Source organism: Nematolebias whitei, chromosome 22, assembly GCF_014905685.2.
Source record: "Nematolebias whitei isolate Nwh7 chromosome 22, NemWhi1, whole genome shotgun sequence".
NCBI classification, from domain to species: domain Eukaryota; kingdom Metazoa; phylum Chordata; class Actinopteri; order Cyprinodontiformes; family Rivulidae; genus Nematolebias; species Nematolebias whitei.
In genome coordinates this window covers 11,817,860-11,837,336 of record NC_056519.1, presented here as the reverse complement: position 1 = coordinate 11,837,336, position 19,477 = coordinate 11,817,860, and the positions used below count along the sequence as shown (strand labels likewise).

General features: G+C 36.7%; 1 protein-coding gene across 1 annotated transcript in view; it reads left to right on the top strand.

Annotated features, from left to right (window-relative positions):
- cacna2d4a (calcium channel, voltage-dependent, alpha 2/delta subunit 4a) overlaps nt 1-18,807 on the top strand; it is a 104,758-nt gene extending 85,951 nt beyond the window's left edge. Inside the window, exons 29-41 of the mRNA XM_037695881.1 lie at nt 1,122-1,183; nt 10,390-10,404; nt 10,894-10,938; nt 11,127-11,189; nt 13,275-13,345; nt 14,033-14,108; nt 14,205-14,257; nt 14,565-14,620; nt 15,109-15,129; nt 15,535-15,655; nt 16,137-16,252; nt 18,319-18,401; nt 18,715-18,807. Of these exons, the coding sequence (XP_037551809.1) occupies nt 1,122-1,183; nt 10,390-10,404; nt 10,894-10,938; nt 11,127-11,189; nt 13,275-13,345; nt 14,033-14,108; nt 14,205-14,257; nt 14,565-14,620; nt 15,109-15,129; nt 15,535-15,655; nt 16,137-16,252; nt 18,319-18,401; nt 18,715-18,807 (875 nt within the window). The remainder of the gene's footprint in view (nt 1-1,121; nt 1,184-10,389; nt 10,405-10,893; nt 10,939-11,126; nt 11,190-13,274; nt 13,346-14,032; nt 14,109-14,204; nt 14,258-14,564; nt 14,621-15,108; nt 15,130-15,534; nt 15,656-16,136; nt 16,253-18,318; nt 18,402-18,714) is intronic.
- The last annotated feature ends 670 nt before the right edge of the window (nt 18,808-19,477 follow it).

The following is a 19,477-nucleotide window of genomic DNA, read 5'->3' as shown; positions in this document are numbered from 1 at the left end:
TTGTTGTTGTTGTTGTTGTTGTTGTTGTTGTTGTTGTTGTTGTTGTTGTTGTTGTTGTTGTTGTTGTTATAAGCCACAATTGTTTATTTTTCTTCAGGCAGACAGTTTTTTTTTCTCGTCAGCCTTGAATCCTGCTGGAACTTTCCAGTCCAAAATGGCCAAATTTATGGGTATTTCCACTCCACTGATCTGTGTTATGAGCTCTCTCCAGGGTTGATCCCAATGTGTTGACGAGTCCTAGGAGCTGCAAGTGGCCTGCAATTCACACAAATTGCCTCCATATTACAGTTTAGCTCTTAAATCAGCTGATTTTGAGTACTCATAGCACTGACTCGGAAGCTTTGCCATGGCCGAAACTGCTGTCGAAGTCTTCTTCAAAAGTTGATGAGAGAGCCCCGCCGATGCCAAAGAGCAGAACCCCTGCTATCATAATCCAAATATATAAACGTCTTCAGTGTCCTCCTGAGACAGGACTGAGAGGCGCATCAGCTGCCAAACTCCCACGAATCTCTGATGTACCTCGCAGTGTGAGTCTCAGCCGGACAAGAGGGTTCTCCAGGACACTGTCATTTCAGATCAGAGATAAAGTTGAGAAGTTTAACACAGGGTTGGATTAGAAAATAATATCTCCATGGAGCTATGTTTAATGCGTCCTTCAAAGATTTAAATATTACATAACAGGGACACAAATCTACCAAAACATGACCGTTCACCTAAAGTGACAGGCTGATCAAAAAAAGTATTAATCCAGAAAGCAGCCAGAATGTCCATGGTAACCCTGAAGGAGCTGCACTGTATTCCTCCCTGCATCATCCAGCCCTGCAGCCTTGTTTTTGTCTACTTCAATTCATTTATTGGTAAATTTGTTGCCACTGACTGAGTATAGGACATCTTGTCTGTTTTTCAGAGAATCAAGAGATATTAACAAACATCTTTATCTGATGTTCTGTAGAGAGAATAACATCTTCAGGATGTTTTATTAGAAATAAGTTACTGTTTCATTTAAGGAACCTCAATTTTACTGAATGAAAATGAATCCAGTTTGGGTATTTTTGCATCACATTTGATTGGACTTATGTGAGATTCTCTCTGTCTTTGTTTCTGTTTCTGTCTCATCACAGCTGTTGGGGTTCAGATGACTCTGGAGGTGATTGAGTCCAAATTTTGGGCCATCGCAGCTCAGGTAAAACAACAAAAACTCAAATGAATCTTCTACACAGTATCTTCTTAGCGTGAATATGTAGCAGATATCACAGTTCAGGTTTTTTTTTAACCATCTACCACACCTCACTGTATAACTCATTTTATTTCATTTTTCTTAACATCATGTATTGTGATTTTATTTTAAATTTTAATGATATTAGATGCCCCTCTGAGCAAGACATTGAGCAAAATTAAAATTCATACATTTTTCACCTTGTTTAGCATTTTGATCTCCACTTTTGCATATTTAAGTCATGGACAGTGTGTACTATGTCAAATGAATAAAATCCCAGATTTTTTTTATATTTAATTTTTGATCTTAAAAGCCATGCTCAGTATCTTTTAGCCGTAATATTGCAAACATTGTAATGCAAAGAGAGAGCTCATGATTAAAAGTTTTACTATTTCAAGTTACTTTGTTCTGTCCTACCACATCCTACATTAATGGAGGATAAACATAGCTCAAACCATGAGGTAAATGTGTGTGAAAGCACCCCTAATCCCACAAAAAAATCTATAGGTTGTAGATATAAATTATTTAAAGCTGCATTATTGTAACAGTACATTTCAGAATCTTTTATTTGCATTTTAAGATACTTACCAGTAGTAGATTTCTAAAAGTCGAGAGTTATTCTGCTTGGTTTTGAAATTTAAACATTGAATGATTATTGTTTTATTTTCTCTACGCCAGATTTAAACTGTTTACGTCATAAAAATATGTTCATTGTAGTGGCACAAATGAGAAATGTTTGACATATATGCGTAAGTGTAGTAGTGGAGAATAGTTGTATAATGCACACAATACCATATTTAGTGGGACAGCATGGTGAACTGTGGAACAGTGGTTAGAGTTGTCACTTCACATTGGGAAGGTCGCAGGATTTCCTCTTGGTCAGGGTGCTTTGTGTGTGGAGTTTGCATGTTCTTGTGCACACATTGGTTTTGTCCAGGTTAGGGATGCACAATATTATCGAAATGATATCGGTATCGGACGATACTAGCCATATAAGCGGGTAAAGATAATGGATGGATGGATGGATGGATGGATGGATGAGCTGTATGCCATAATCATCAGTATTAAAACAATTAAAGACCTGAAATATTTCAGTTGGTGTGAAATGAATCTGAAATATATGAAAGTTTCATTTTTATCATTACATTATGGAAAATAATGACCTTTATCACAATATGCTAATTTTTTTAGAAGGACCTGTATATATATATATATATATATATATATATATATATATATATATATATATATATATATGCATTAGGCACTGTTTTTGTATGACAACCCAGTGACAAGGATGCCTGCAGCGGCAGCACAATGTTATGACATCACGCATGCCGTTGAGGTTAGTTTGGGAAAATTTACAAATTTGCACTGTTCAAGTGTTGTCATTGTGTTAGAGTAAATGTCATGAATAAATTTGACATTAAACATAATCACAGTTAAAGTGTTACATCATGCTAGGTTCATAAGTAACTAAATTTTCAAGTGTGCGTGGTTGTTTGTCTCGTTTGTCCCTCTGTGTCCCTGTGATGGACATGAGACTTGTCTAGGGTGTACCCTGTGTCTCGTACAGTGACCGCTGAACCTGGGTTTCAGCAACCCCCGTGACCCGGAAAGGAAAAGCCGGTAATGGATGAATGGACAGATTTTAGTTTAATAAAAGCCTTTACTTCATTTCATATGAATCTAAAATTATTATTAATATATATTTTTTTCCACATCTGATCATTATTTTTCCAATTGCATCTAAGATTTAAGTGCTGTTTTATCAAATGTTTACAAGAATTCTCTCTTGAATTGCTTTTTTCTAACTAGAACAATTTGATTTTTTTAGTCATTTGTAAGTGGCTTTCACTCTTAAGTTCTTTTTTTTAAATTCTGATTGTAAAGGTCCAACAAGTGAGTATAAAGCTGTTAAATGTCTTGACCACAAGAGTAACAAACGGTTTGAGTTGTTCAACTTCTGAATCTTTCCCACAGTCAAACAGCCCCTTTAGACACTGTCATTTGACATCATATACTAGTAGACGAAGGCGTTTTCTGCTCCATTAACTGATAATTATAACATCTGGCTTTAGTTTAATCCAAGGCTTAATGCAATCTTTTCTAGATCACTCCTCATACCGCGCCTTTAACATCACAGTGAAAGATCAAACGTCAACACTGGAGTTATTAGTGCATATCTAGTGCAGCGTGAAAAGTGTGAGCAACCTTCCACACCTTACAAAAGCAAAAAACAGCCTGTTTAATTTGGTGTAACTCTTTGGCTGTAGCAGGTGTTTGATGGCCAGGTCCTTCGCCCACCCCTCACCCCCTCTGCTCCCATGGCTTTAAATGACAGCTGTTAAAAGACCATTTCAAACCTCTGGCCATTAGGTGATGGATAGCTACCACAGCTAAGCCCCGTGTGGGTGTGTGTTTGCAGGTTTCATTTATGTGTGTGAGGAAGAGAGCATTTTTCATCAGTGTCCGTTGGTGTTAATGTGTGTCAGGTTGACAGAGACAATATGCACCACCATCTGTGACCACATCTGGCATCTCCACGTCCACACCCTTGGAGTTCATTAATAGAACTTGTTGTGGACTTGTTATCCATTAAAGTTCTGCAGAGCACAAAGTTATTCATATTCGTTATCACTGCAAGCTCTTTTTATTTTTACTCCTCAGTTTTTCCCTATTTATTTTTTTCATGCTTTCTCATCTAGTCGTCTTCTCAGCTTTTCCGCCCTCTCTCTCTTCTTTTAAGCTAGCTTACGTAATCGTCTTATCTCCCTGCCATGTTCTTGATCTTTATTTCATGGGATTTCTGTATAGGCTCATTTGGCGATCATATGCGTGCATCCATGAGTGTGTGTGCAAGAGTCTTTGGTCTTTAACTGCTCTTCTTCGTCATGGTTTATTTTATTCTGCCAATCTTCAACAGAAGATGAGTTGGCTTTTAATGGATCGTCGATGTGAAGAACAAAAAAGACACAAGTTAATCCAGAGAGCAGAGTTCTACCAAAGAGGGTAACCCAGTCATCTTGTTTGTTAAGGTTCAGCTAGACCTGCATCAGCTGACGAAAATGGCTTACATGTGTAGTCAGAAGTTTAAATACACTCATCATGGGCATAAATGCCATATTATTTAATGTTTCTTTTTAACTGTTTTTGTTCCAGAGTGGAATGATTATACTTTTTTTTTTAAAACAAGGTGCAAAAATTTTAGCATTTATTGTGGATTTTCTTTAAACTACGCAGTCAACATTCTGCATAAAGGCTCCGTTATATATGCATAGTGACCTCGTTTTTTACTTGGTTGTTCTGAAGGTTCTACAGTGATTTAACTTCCCATTAGTGATCGTGGTTGACTGCAGCTGTTAGTTTCTCTTTGCCAGCATATGATTTGTTGAACAGCACTCATTAGATTGACTAAAACACAGCACAATGAGAGAGTCTAAGGAACCAAGTGACGATCTAAGGAGGAGAGGATTCTGGTCAGGGTGCTCAAAAACAACCCAGAAACCAAAGCTTGAGCTATATAAACTGGAACATGGGTTCCACAACACTGTCCTCAGTGAAGTCAGTTTTATATCACCATGGACTGAAGCTCAATGGACAAACTAAGTGCCTCCTGGAGACAAGTTTACTGGTCAGGTCAAAGTAAGGCTTTAAAGCCTAAGAACACTGTATTTTGAGCACGGTGGTGGCCGCATCATACTGTGATACTGGTTTAATGCACCAAGTGGGTGGAATAATGAGTGAGGACTACCTCCAAATTCTTCAGTTTCTCCCTAAATCATCTGCTAGATGGTTGAAACTTGGACACATTTGGGTGCTCAGGACAGTAACAGCAATAGCTGGTTTCTGATAGATTCAATTGGGCTCCCATTAAGATTCTGGAATGGCCTTCACTAAGCGTCATTGACTATGACTAAAACCTGGGTCTGTGCCAGAAAACCAACCAGTTAAATGAACTCTCCCAATTCTGCCTAGAAGAGTGGTCAGATACCCTGCCAGAATTGTGCCAGAAGCTTGTTGATGCCTATATTTAAGCCTGTATGTATAACCTTGACCCTGTTTGGAGTGGAGATAATCCACATTAAATTCCAACTTGTGCACAAAATTCTTGTTTTTTAAACCCATAGATGTTAAATGTTGTAAATTCCTGCAAACCTGGAAAAGAACAGTTTAAATAAAATATTAAAAGCCCAAAATAATATATCACTTGTACCCATGATGATGTATATAAGCTCCTGACCACAGCTGTAAAATGTATTTCCCCATGGAGAAACTGTTATATATGTTAGCAGGTTGAATTCTGTGATATCTCTCAGTCTGTAGCTAAGATATTTTGTCTGACAGTGAGCGCAGAAGCTGTGAGGGCTTGTGAAGGTATGATAATGTGAGTCAGAAGATGACATATTTTTTGCCACGCTCATTTTGGCAAGCTGTTTATCTCACAGACAGGATTCAGAGGTTTTGTGTTTGTGATATCCTCCTTTTTAAAATCTCTAGTTGTGTGAATGCTTATGTAGTATTCACACTATTGTGGTCCATTTTTCTTCCGTATGTTTTTCGGCATGATTCTCATCCCGCAGTTTTCAAGCTATTTCAGCAGATCATATATCAAAACGTTCAGCTCGTTCAGGAGCTATGACTTTGGTATTGGTACAACTTTAACTTTTAGAAATATTTAGCCTTTTCTGCCATTTTTCTTTTCTCATAGGAAATGAATTGAGCTCATTTTACATCCTTCAGATCTTTAGATCGCTTTACAACCTTTTACTGCTCCTGTCACATTTTGTTCTGGTCCAGCTTCTTTCAGCTTCCTTGTTCAAAATGTAAACTTTTTTTGCAACTTTCAGCTGTTTTTTCCGCTGTTTTTTGCTCCTTTCAGAATAGTTCTACTAACTACAGCATGTTTCTGCTTCTTCTAACTTATTTATGCTAATTTCAGCTTGCTATGTTCCTTTTGGCTTATTTCTGCAAGTTTCAACTTTTTCTACTATTTCAGCTACTATATAACTGTTTTATGCAAATTTTAGCTTTTTCAGCTAATTACACATTTTTTGCACTCATTTCAACTTTTTTCAACCTATCATAATTCTGCAAAAATGTGCTCTTTCCACTTCCTTCTGGTAAGTTTTGCTTCTTTCTGCTTTTTTAACTACTTTTTAGCAGTTTTTTGGTTGCTAATTTCAGCTTTTTTCAGATAATTTCTACTTTTTGTGCTCGTTTCTGCTTCTTTCATCAACAATCACGTGTTCTTTCTGCTTTCTTCTGCTAATTTAAGCTTGTTCTGCCTTTTCAGCTACCTTTTTAGCTAAGTTTAGCTGTTTTCAGATTTATTTAAGTTTTTCATGATAATTTCTGCTGCTTTCAGCCTAATTAACTTCTTTCGGCTAATTTCAGCATTTTATGCTCCTTTCAGTTTTTTTCAGCTAGTTTCACCTTTTTCTGCTACTTCAGTTACTATTTAGCTGTTTTATGCAAATTTTAGCTTTTTCAGCTAATTCCACATTTTTAGCTCATTGCAGCGCTTTCCACTTCCTTCTTGTAGGTTAATCTTCTTTTTGCCTTTTCAGCTACATTTTAGATGTTATTTTGCTAATTTTAGCTTCTTTTTTGAGCTGATTTCCAATTTTTTGTGCTCATTTTTGCTTACTTAAACCTAATTCAGCAAATATGTGTTCTTTCTGCTTTCTTCTGCTAATTTAAATTTGTTCTTTCATTTCAGCTACATTTCAGCATGTTTTTTTTAGTTAATTTCAGCTGGTTTTCCAGCAAGTTCTGCAATAAGCATTCACACTGCATTTTTGCAGGAAATGCAATTTTTCTAATTGTATTTGTTATTACCTCCCTGCTCATCTAATGCAGTTTAACTTAAGCATTTTTAATTGCATAAATCCTACAAAACTGACTGTTTTATGGTCCAAAATGGGAAAAATATATTTTTCAAAATATAAAAATATAGTTCTCAAGATTGCAACCATTTGCCAATTAACATAAAGCGCGGGTAAATCTGAAAATATTTGTCTCAAATGAAATTGTACCTTCATGCATTTAGTAAGGATTCATGTTTTTATTCTTTCAAATTTTCTTGTCCTTGGTAAAGCCTCACCACGCAGCTGTAGCGTGCGAGTAACACGTCGTCCTCTTGGTTTCTGAATTGTCGTTCACTCCTGGAAACAGCGATGGGAAGCAGAGAGACGGACTGACACTTTGCTGTAATAGGATTGAAAAGGATGATAGATCGTTTAATTCACCCTTCGACGTGCTCTGTTTAGCCTGACCACAATCTCTATGATTCATTGTTCTAAAGCCACATACGTAGCCATAAAATGTGACCATTAGGAAAACTTTTCAAGTTTTACCTCATGGCTGCTTCAGGAGAGACAGAACAGAGACACGTGCAGATTATAAAGTTTCGCATTGTGAACACTGAACAGTACAGCTGCATTCTTTTTTTTTAATAATAATTCAAGGTCACTAACTCTATTTGAGTTAGTTTGCAGCTATACTGTTGAATAATTTATACAGTTGCTTTAGTGTGGAGGGGGGAAGCAAATAATTAGCTTTTTTTTGCCTATTTGATGACACTGGAACAAATTGCAGTATTTCATCAGGGGGCCATGAGTTATCGATGTGTGGGAATAAGTTAATAATGCATGCTGACTAAATGGGGGGGGGGGATGCATAAATTTGCTCCATGTTTGTATATTAGATCCACAGTAAGTTAACTTTTATATGTGGAACTTGCATTAAACTTGCATTAAAGTATTGTGACATCACTTTGTCCATTTTCTGTGTGCCATTTAGACACAACACAAGTTTGTAACAAACTATGCTTGAAACTATTGGAAATGTATTAGAGCACATTATTAGGTGGATTTTAATATTAAAACATGGGTTTTGATTAAATATGCAGTATTCTTGAGAAAAAAACTCAAATCCATAAAGTCCATTTATTTACAGTAGTGATGCATGATATTGGATTTTTGGCTAATATCTGATATGCCGATATGTTAAAACTTATTTGTCCGATAACCGATACCGATATTTTTTATACACTTTCCTTTGTCAGAACATAGCCTCTTATTTAGGCTTATTTGGTACAAAAATTGTGCAACAGCTGTCAGAGCTGGTGACATATATTCATTAACGCATAGCACTTTAACTTACGTATATTAAATGAAAAGTGTTAAATGTTATTTATTAAGATTAGTCAGCTGTGATGATGTCTCACTTGTGGAGGCTTGTTCCAGGTTCCTAGCTGCAGTGTGGGATCCTCTGCACTCTTGTGCATGAAGGACAGCCTTTTTAAGTTCAAAGTTTTTGTCTATCCATTGTGCCGTAAGAATATTCATGCTAACATGGCTAACACTTGACGTCCAAATGTCTTTGGTAAAATTCACCCAAGTGCTATTGGCTATTAGCTTCTCAATGACGTCGGAAATGACGGCTTACATTACGTTTTAAAAATATCTCATACTGGGGATGATGTAGCGACGCTCACTGTAGTCCAAAATCTTAGGAATCCAACATCCTCAACAACAAAAAAACTTCCACACCGCCAACATTTTGACTTCTTCCCCTCCGCCGTGATCAGATCAAGTAGGTGCGTGTGACGTCATCACGTTGTGCTGGTGCTGCAGGCATCCTCCTTCTTCTTTTTCAGAAACAGATCCTGTCTAACTCTGAATGCTAGGAAACACCTTGTATCTGTGACCTTCCTTCCTTCCATTGATTACGGTGACATTATTTACATGAACGCTCCTACAAGAACCCTGCAGATGTTGGATGCTGTCTATCATGGTGCACATAACTGGCTGTGATTATCGTACCCACCACTGCACCCTGTATTCACTGGTTAACTGGACATCATTAACTTCACGCAGACTCTCTCACTGGTACATTTTCATCTTTAAATCACTTCTTGGTCTGCTGTCTTCATACATCTCCTCCTATATGTCTCTGCATGAGTGCAGCTACAGCGTGTGCTCTCAGAACATTATTACCTGCAGTGTTCCCTCAGTGAGGACTGAACTAGGCAAGAGGGCCTTCTCCTACTCCGCTCCTGTTTCCTGGAATATCTTACAAAAACATTTGAAGCTCTCGACCTTGACCTCTAAGTGGCTTTAAGAATCTGTTGGACTCCTGGCAGGGACCAATGCAGACATGTTCCTGTTTTTAGTTTTCTACATTTGCCTTATAATCAAGCTGTTTTTTGTTACTTTTTTTGCCATCTATAAAAAAAAATCTGTATGCCTTTTTTTGTCTATTGTTGTCGCTGTTGTCCATTGTTGTCATCATTCTTTGTTGAAATCAGGTCTCTCTTGTAAATGAGTCCTCGAGGCTCAATGGGATTTACCTGTCTAAATAAAGGTTGAATGAATGAATGAATCCTTGTCACTGGGTTGTCATACAAAAACAGCGCCTTTTAAATCAGTGAGTTATTTTGATGGAATGGCCGATGTACAATATTTAACTTTAATGCTAATATCGGCCGATACCAATACCATGCCGATAATATTGTGCACCCCTAATTTGCAGAATCACTGGTTAGATTCTAAAGAAACAAAATATCAGATCTAAAAATTAATCTAAAAAAATAAACATGGGATGTACGTATATAACTGATAAACCTTTGGCATCATTCCGAATCAAGATGGCCCCCACAGCTAATCAAGCTCAACAAATGCTAAAATTGCTCAAAAATTGTCACTTTTACAGATGTTGGGCTAAAATTTGGTGTGACTGTAGCTGAGACTGATCCCCAACTTATCCTTGGTTTTAAAATTAGTATTAACTGATAGAGTCAACTCTGTCTGTTAGCAAAATTTTCCATGATCCAGTGCACGGATGTTAATTAAACCCTAAAGAAGTAATCATTGGATGTGCATCAACAAATAATTAACTTTTGGAGTCATCCTGATTCAAGATGACGGCCACACCTCACTGATCTTGGCAAACACAAAAATGGCTGTAGGTCAGTCATTTTTAAAAATAATGTCCTAAATCTTTGTTTGGTGGTTGCTGAGAGTCGTACCCATCACATGCTCTTAGCAGTAATGTATTTATCTTGATCTTTGTCTAAATGTTTGGTGTGCAAGGCAGCAGGTGATATGTAATCTTTAAAAATATGCTAATTTCACCTATTTTTCTCCTTTTTTTCTTTGTTTCTTCAGCCAAACGACACAGATGTAAGTATGTACGGTTTTTCACGCCCCTCCTATACCACATCAGTTTAGTTTTTCCTGACGGAGCCAAAGTGATCATCTTGAGCTCCCTCTGCGCTCTGTGATATCAGCTTCACACCCCAGATGAAACAGATTACACACGCTCACACAACCGCACACACGCAGGAAGGAAAACAGGCTCAGACTTGCAAACAAGAAGCTCACGAGCCGGTCGCAGGTTGACACACCTGTCGCATCTCATGCAAATTAAAAATGTTACGCCACAACAGACACTTTTTTTTTAAATATCTTGTGGACAGCGGCACATGTTCGAGTCCAACGCCTCCACAGACAAACACAGGCAGCATGTGTTGGAAAGATGTCCCCATGTCCTTCTTTTCTCACATACACTCACATTCAGCGCTTTCACATACGTTTTGAACATTAAACTCAATTCTTTGTCTAAATTAAATGAATAAACACCAAACAATGTTTTCCTCTTTGTTTTCTTAGTGCTCCACTGTGGAAGGGATATGTCCTCTTCGCTGTGACAAATTTGTGAGTATAGCTGCCACGCAATGAAGAGTCGTCTTATTGAACTCCAAAAATCACAATATAGCACATCTGTTGTTTTGAACCACAAAAGCGGTCACTTTGTGATGGATTATTTAAATTACGTGTTGTTTTTGTTAGCAGTGTAACTCTTTGCTTTCACAGCTAATTGGTTTCTCTGTCTCTTGTTTCAGGACATTGACTGCTACGTGATTGACAATAATGGTTTTGTCCTAATTTCTAAAGAGCAGAGTGATGTAAGCTCTCTCTCTCACACACACACACACACACACACACACATAAAGATGATCAAATTGAAGTGCTCGTCAAATTGTTGACTTGATTGTTTGAAAGCTTTTGAACCTCTTACTATTCATTAAATCATAGGAGACAATACAAACTCATGAGAGCTACTGCAATTATATGCCTATTATTTTAAAATGCAGTTTTATCATTGTAAATAATATTATATATAGTTTCTTATTTTTTATTCTGTGAGCTGTACTGTCAACCAGAGTTGATGTCCAAAACGGTGTCCATCTCTAAAAATATAACGGTTACATATTTAAAACATGAATTAAAACCATTAAAATCGTGGGGTAGTGCCCACTGTCATGCTCTATTAAAAGCCAGTGAGTACAGATGTGTTTTAAGTTAAACACAGCAAGAGCTGAAGACTGTCTAATATGAAGGGGTAACCTACAAATGCTTGTAGAAAAACACACAATTAAATATTTTCTGCATTTTTACATTTTATAAATATTTAATGTTTGGAAGCACTTGCATTTCTTCAGGCTTTTAGGAAAAAAATTGGGATTTAAAAAAAAAAGAACCTCTTCATTTTGGGAGCATTTAAGATTTAGTAGAAATTTATACAGCCCTAATTCTCAACAAAAGTCTTTTTAAGAGTACAAAACAAAAATAAATCAAATTCAAATCAAATAACTGTAAATTAATTTATTTTATAATAGTATACATTCTAATATGATACATAATGAAAGGCCGATTAGTGAAAATAAGCTAAGGAAGTCAACAGGTAGCATCTAATCTTCACTTTATTACAATCCCTAATCTTGAGCAGCATGTTGGTGACAGTGGGAAGGAATGACTCCATTTTCACAGGAACAAACCTCCAGCTGAACCAGGATCAGGTGTGGCGCCCATCTACCTCAACCTACTGGAGTTTGATTGGACAGGAAAGAGACGCAGAAAAAAATGGAGGACTTGGTCCAGGTGTAGTTTCTATGGGGAAGAAAAACAAAAAGAGAATGCTAATGATAGAAATGCTGACAAATGCAAATATGGAGAGTAAAGACAGCTGCAGAAAAAGGAGGTGTGGTCTGTATGTCCTCTTGCAGTCTAAGCCTTTAGCCTAACTCTATAGGAAACCTAACTAGGATGTATCAAAAGAGGAGATTCTTTAACTTGGTCCTAAAATTAGACAGGCCAGCCTCATTGACAAAAAAACTGGAAGTGGTTCCACAAGAGAGTAATGTGATAACTGAAAGCTCTGCCTCCCGTTCTACTTTTAGAACCTGTAGGAACCTCAAGTAAACCTGCAGTCTGATGGAAGTGCTGTTTGGAAAATATGGAACGATAAGATCTTAACTATGAGATTGACCTTGGTTGTTGAGAGCTTTGTATTATATATCAAATTTTAAACTTTTTCCACATATAAAATCAAATATAAACGGTGAAAATGTTCAATATGTTAAACAAAGAAACAATTAAAATACAAAAGGGGCTAAATATTCCAACTGCAACAAAAAAATCTGAGTGAAACCGTGATTAACTCTGTAATTTCAGCTTTTCATTGTTGATCATGTTTATTCAAATCAGCTATTAGATTGCCATCACAGGGATTTGTTTTGTTTTTAAAACCTAAGCAAAATTCTGGGGCTGGTAGTAATATTAGTCTGGTTGACCTTATCATTAAAACAACCAATAAAGACAAAATACATAATTTGTTTCTTTTAAACTTTATTTAAGCTTCAATATTCCCACATGCATTTGTAGGTTTGAGGGAAATTACAGTAAAAAAATGGTTCAAGAGTTTAGTCAACTAATTCTTACAAAAAGTTAAATAAGTCTTTACAAGCTGTAACCTTTGTAATGACAACACAGTGATAAAGTGTTTAAAAAAATCAGGATTAAGGAGCTTGATTTGTGGATTTTGTTGTCTTTGGACAGAGTCTGTCAGGTTGTTTCCAGTTTTTATACGACTAAACCAACAATAATGGATGGTCACATCCATCAGGTTCCAGTTATTAGGTTATTATTGTTTGTTTTTGTTCAGCCATGGTGTCTGACAGTGTTTCTATTTCTCTTGTCTTTCCTGACAGGCAGGGAGGTTCTTCGGCGAGGCTGACAACTCGGTGATGTCCACGTTGATCAGAATGGGCATGTTCAAGAGGTACGACCTGGTACTGGTAGCCCCAGACATTTGTGTTTGTGTTGGGTTGTTTAGTGTCTGTCATAAGACGGGGAATTACGCAATCCTGTTCTGGTGTCACAGCTCATCATCTTTTTTAAACCTAGCTAATGAAAGCAATTATTCCACCTCATGCTGTGCCACAAGAAGTGATCTCCTAATCAGTGGATGCATTCGTATTTGCTGTTCCAATTTTAGGTTCTTATGCAGCTAATGCTAAATTATTTCTGCATCATTTTGTTCCTGATTCATGCTCAGACTACTTCCTTTTTGATATATGCATTTAATTCATTTTGTTGAGTTTGGCAGATCTGGATTGTTTTCCTCTGCTTTTATGTTTTAAATCCTTTTTTATTGTGAGCTTTTTTTAAATAACTAAAACATTTCACCTTGCTTCATTTAACAGTGTGTTGTATAAGCATTTTTTTTTTTTTAGCATTTGACCTTCACATGTCTTTGAACACTTTAGTAGCATGCACTTTACCTGTTTTGTATAATTTTGTCATGTTGGTCCAACCTGCAGAAAGGTCAAGGTTTTACTTAAAAATATATATAGATTACTTGACTGCAAGGCGCCCGGAGGAGGTTGAGGGATTAATAAAATGATGCACAATCATTAAAAGAGACCAACACTATGTGCTTTCTCTGTGTTTGCTCATGTTTCTTCAGAGTTTCCTTGTTTGACTATCAGGCCATGTGTAAGATGAGCTCACACTCTGTCAGCAGCGCTCGACCAATTCTCAGCGTACGTGTGCAATAAATTCACTTTTTATGCCGGATTTTTCCCGGAGTAGTCCAATTTGTTGTACAATAAATTTCCTCTGTCCCTCTGTCTCTGTAGCCTTTCTACAGTTTGGTTTCCACCTTCAAGTGGGTCCTCTCCAACGTCCTGCTGTAAGTGTTGCCAGGGGCAACCAGAAATGTCTGCTCTGCATGATCAAAGCAATGTAAAGTCACTGTATTGGTTTTACAGCTCTGACTGCAGACACAGCAAATTCTAGAGATGAAATGCATGAAAATGTTTACTGTTGTTTAGAATTCAAGCTATATAAACTTTCAATAAACCTGTAATAAATATAACCGGTTAAGTTGGGATTTTATTCATTTGACAAAGATAAAGTATCGGTTTTTCCATATTTTCATGAACTGACTGCAACTCATAGTTACAGCTCTGTCCACTCTTCTCTTCTTTTCCTCATAGGTTTCTATTAGAGTTCAATATGTGTAGCTTGTGGCACACTGAACACTTTGCTGACGGTGAGCTCAAAGTGAACTAAAATGTGACACTTTTTCTGTGTACCTGTATCCGCTCTGTCCTTCTGTGTGTTTTATATATTTTATGACCTTCAAGCGACCCAAATGAATGCAGCTTTTTATTTTAGAACTAATTCTTTAGTATAGACTTCCGTGTTTTTAATGCAAACTCAAGGGGTTTAAATGTAAATTAAGGTTTAGAGTAAATATAGGAAGTCTTCAAGTAATTCTCGTTATCACAATGTGACACATTTCATCATCGTCATCACAGTTTCTGCTCAAAAAGATGTTGCAGTTTTGACAAACGTGCTTAAGTCGTGTCTGGGATTGATTGTCTGTCTCAGAGGCTTTATAGAATCATAACTGTTGTCCTCTAATCGTTTTGCCTTTCGTCTGCCTCTGTGGGTTCATGAATTACACATTCACCCTCCCTGTAACTCCACCTGTCCATCACTGACTGTCATCTTCGTCATCATCATCTCTCCATTCAGCCAAGCCATCCTTCAGTGGCTGTGAGTATCTGTCCCACGGTGCTCTGGAGGCTTTCCCTCTTGCGTTTTGGTGTTTCGTGTGTGTGCTCTAGTGTTTTTCGAATGTTTCAAGCCGAATTAAATTTAGTGCGTCCGATTATATAAGCCTTTCTGTGCAGCGGGAGAGGACGCAGCTGCCAAATCCTTCAAAACAAGACTCGAGCTTTGGCTTTTATTGAAACTAATGGAATTTTTAAGCAGTTACACACACAAAAAAAAACATAATTCACAACCAGTTGTGTAAAATTTAATAAACCATTATGGCTCTTCTGTCTGGTTTCAAATCATTTCATCTTGAACACATACTCCATGTTGTATTTGTTTAGAGCCGAACAGCAATAATGTCCTTTTTTACAATCGAGAACTGACCCTTTCTGTCTCTTGTAGCTTACGTACCAAAGAAAAGAGGGAACGCCTTGCAGCCGTGTGACACCGAGTACCCCAGCTTTGTTTACGAGCCGTCAGTGAAAGAGACCAACAGCATTATTAAGTGTGGACGATGCCAGAAGTAAGCACACTCCTCTATGCGTTTGTGCTCACACAAATTGCAGTGCAAGTGGAGGCCTAGATCAAATTGTCTTCTAAAATCCATTCTCTACAGCTTCGCTCTGCTCTGCTCTCTGATAGTATTGTCTGTTTATACAAGAGTGTCAGCAAATAAGTAGAGAGGGACAAAATTAGATTGGGGTATGCAGAGTTATCCACAGGGTGAGGAGCATATGAAGAAAGATGGAAAACAGTGGGAGGCAAAGGGGGTGGGGGTGAATACATAGTCTGAGTGTGATCACCCTCATGAGGACAAAGGTGGTACAGCTCAGCTAGTTGTTATAAATATTGTCTACAATCATACGGTGGAATAGTTTTAGGGTTTTTTTTAACTATAAATTTGTCCGTAATAATACAGCATAAAATGTATTGTCTTGTTTTAACACTGAGGTTTTTTTATGTGTACTTTTGGTTTGTGAGCTCATAGTTTGCATTTTTGTCAGGATGTTTGTAGTGCAACAAATACCAGAAAGCAACCTGCTGATGCTGGTGGTGCAAGGAGACTGCGACTGCTCCAAACAATTCCCCCCCATCAACTTGGAGCCCATGGAAGTCAAGTATATCCTTTGATATTGTATTCAGGAAGTAATTTGTTTTATTTCATTTGAAAAAAGTAAGTCATCAAATGTACCTTTAAATACTAAAACAAAAGTTCAGATTATATGAAGTGGAGTGTTGTGGTAAAGTTATAACCAGTTAATATCTTATCTGTTGTAGATAGCTTTTTGAATGAGATCAGAAAAGTGAATGTTTAATTCTGACCAGCATGATGAGTTAACTGCTAGTCAAAGGCTGAGGTGAAGTTTTGCCATCTTAAAGGGAAAGTCTGGTGATTTTTAAAGTAATAATTTGTCTGATAGTTATCAATAGTTTGTACCATATAGTCATGATATCATAAAGGTGAGTGTATGAGGAACAGGGAAGAAGTCTTTGTTCAGGTTAGACTGATGGCTAGCCAAACGAAGGCCCATTTTTGTTGTTTTTCAGGCTTGTACAACTCTTTCTCAAAAATAACATACCTGTGTGTAAGAACGCTACATTATCTAATATGAAACTTATGTGCTTTTGCATGACACAGCTTGATTAGTTTGTCACGGTTTTCTCAACCAAAAAAAGCTCCATGCTACTACGCATGTGCATCATTTGGTTGATTTAGGCTGAAATGAACTCCTTGTTCCTTGATCACATGAGTTGCTTTTATTATTGTGTGAACGTTTATGAAGCATCCACACTATTGTGATCCATTTTTCTTACTTACGTTTTTTTGGCATCTTTCTCGTTTCACAATTTTTGTGTTATTTCAACAAATCATAAAACGTTCAGCTCATTCAGAAGAAGGGTGCTATAACTTGTTATTGGTACAACGTTAGCTTTTTGAAATATTTAGCCTTTCTGCCACTTTTTCTCTCATAGAAAATGAATTGAGCTCATTTTACATCCTTCAGATCTTTAGATCAGTTTACAACATTTTACTGCTCCTTTCACATTTTGTTCTGGTTCAGCTTCTTTCAGCTTCCTAGTACAAATTTAGCTTTTTTTCCAGCTACTGTCAGCTGTTTTGTGCTCATTTCAGATTCTTTCTGATAACTACAACATTTTTCTGCTTCTTCTAACTTCTTTCTGCTAATTTCAGCTTGTTTTGCTCCTTTCAACTTGTTTCTGCACGTTTCAGCTTTTTCTGCTGTTTCAGCTACTATTAAGCTGTTTTAATGCAATTTTTCTGGCTAATTCCACATTTTTTGCACTCATTTCAACTTTTTTCAGCCTAATTAAGCAAAATGTGCTCTCTCCACATCCTTCTGGTAATATAAGCTTTTAGAATTTTTTTTTTTTGCTACTTGTCAGCTGTACTTTGCTAATTTCAGCTTTTTTCCAGATAATATCCACTTTTTAGTGCTCATTTCTGCTCCTTTCAATCTAATTGGATAAACATGTGTTCTTTCTGCTTTCTTCTGCTAACTTAAGCTTCTTATACATTTTCAGCTAACTTTTTTTTTTTTTTTTTTTGCATTTTGGCATTTTTCAGCTAATTTCAGCTGTTTTCAGATAAATTCAAGTATTTGTTGGCCATTTCTGCTACTTTCAGCCTAATTCACTTCTTTCTGCTTATTTTAGCTCATTTCAGCTTTTTCTGCTATTTAACTACATTTTAGCTGTTTTGTGCTAAACTTAACTTTTTCATCTAATTCCACTTTTTTTAAGCTCATTTCAACTCTTTCCACTTCCTCCTCGTAGTTTAAGCTTCTTTCTGCCTTTTCAGCTATTTTTTTTTGTTGCTAATTTCAGCTTTTTTAGCTAATTTTCTCATTTTGGTGATTATTTCTGCTTATTAAAATCTAATTGAGCAAATATGTGTTCTTTCTGCTTTCTTCTGCTAACTTAGGCTTGTTCTTCAATTTCAGCTACATTTCAGCATGTTTTTAGCTAATTTTGGATGTTTTTCAGCAAGTTCTTCAGCAATAAGTATTCACACTACATTTTTGCAGGATATGCAATTTCTCTAGTTTTAACTGGCTTCAGCTAATGTAAAAAAATCTAGACTTTGCTCTTTGAGTGAAAAGTGAAGTGTTTTTGTCAGGGAAAAGACTTTCCTACTCGTGTTGTTTGTTCTTGACCCCTCTGTACATAACGCCTCGGTGAAGTGTGACCGGATGAGGTTTCAGAAGATTCGTAGACGCCCTGAGTCCTGCCATTCTTATCACTCACAGGTCAGCTTCTCAGTCTTCTATGTCAAGATGCAGAATATTCAAGCTAAAATCTAACCATGGGCATCTGATAATGCTGTGAGACAAATTATGTGGGAAAAAAGTTATCCAAGCGTTTAAAAAATACACTTCTAAACTAATATTTTGCATTTTGTGTGTGTGTGTGGGGAGGGGATAAAAATATGTTTAATTTTTATGCTGTAAGTATGATTCACCTGAACAAGAAAAATATCTTTGACTTATTCGATGTGTAAAGTTTGATTAAATATTTTGATTTTTATGAGGGTATTTTTATTCATTTATTTTGTCCTTGCAGGAGAATGCTGATGACTGTGGAGGAGCATCTTTTATACATCTCTCAGCCTCTCTTCTACTCGTCTGTGTCTCATTTGCTGCGCTGGCTTCCTGACAAATGAGCTGTTTCACCTTTTCACATATAGAGGTCAATAAAAGACATGGATTTGTTTGCACGGCTTCACCTCAAGTGGATTTTTTTAGACACATTTAGCTCCTGATGGCTACAAAGAAAGCATCTGTTGATGGACCGTTGATGGGGATCCTGAGCATACTTTTAAACAACTCTTATGAACTAAATCTACAACTTTGGATCATTTTTTTTTTGCTATGTATTGATTTTGCTATTTACATTTTGGAATGAAAACAAAAAAAACAAGGTTTAATACTTTCCCAGAACATTTTGCTACTTATTATTAAATCAAATCCACTGAGATTAGAGCAGTACATATAAGGGATTATTTTTTCAGGATTGCTTGCACTAATACGTGGAAGTGTGGTTACGTTGGCTCAGTGCCTGGAAAGTAGTCAAGATTCGGCTACTAAAAAGATGGAGATAACTTCTGTATCACCAGGATGATATAATGGTATTAAGGTACAAAGAATGACTTGTCAACATTTAGGTCCCCTTTTGAGTTTTGTTTAGCTTAAATCCTAATAACTTTACAACCCTAATTAAGAAGAAGTTGGGACATTGTGTAAAGTGTGATAAAACACAATCCAATGATTTGTAATTCTCTTACTGATTCCTTGATTACAATGTAAATATATTTAATATTTGACCT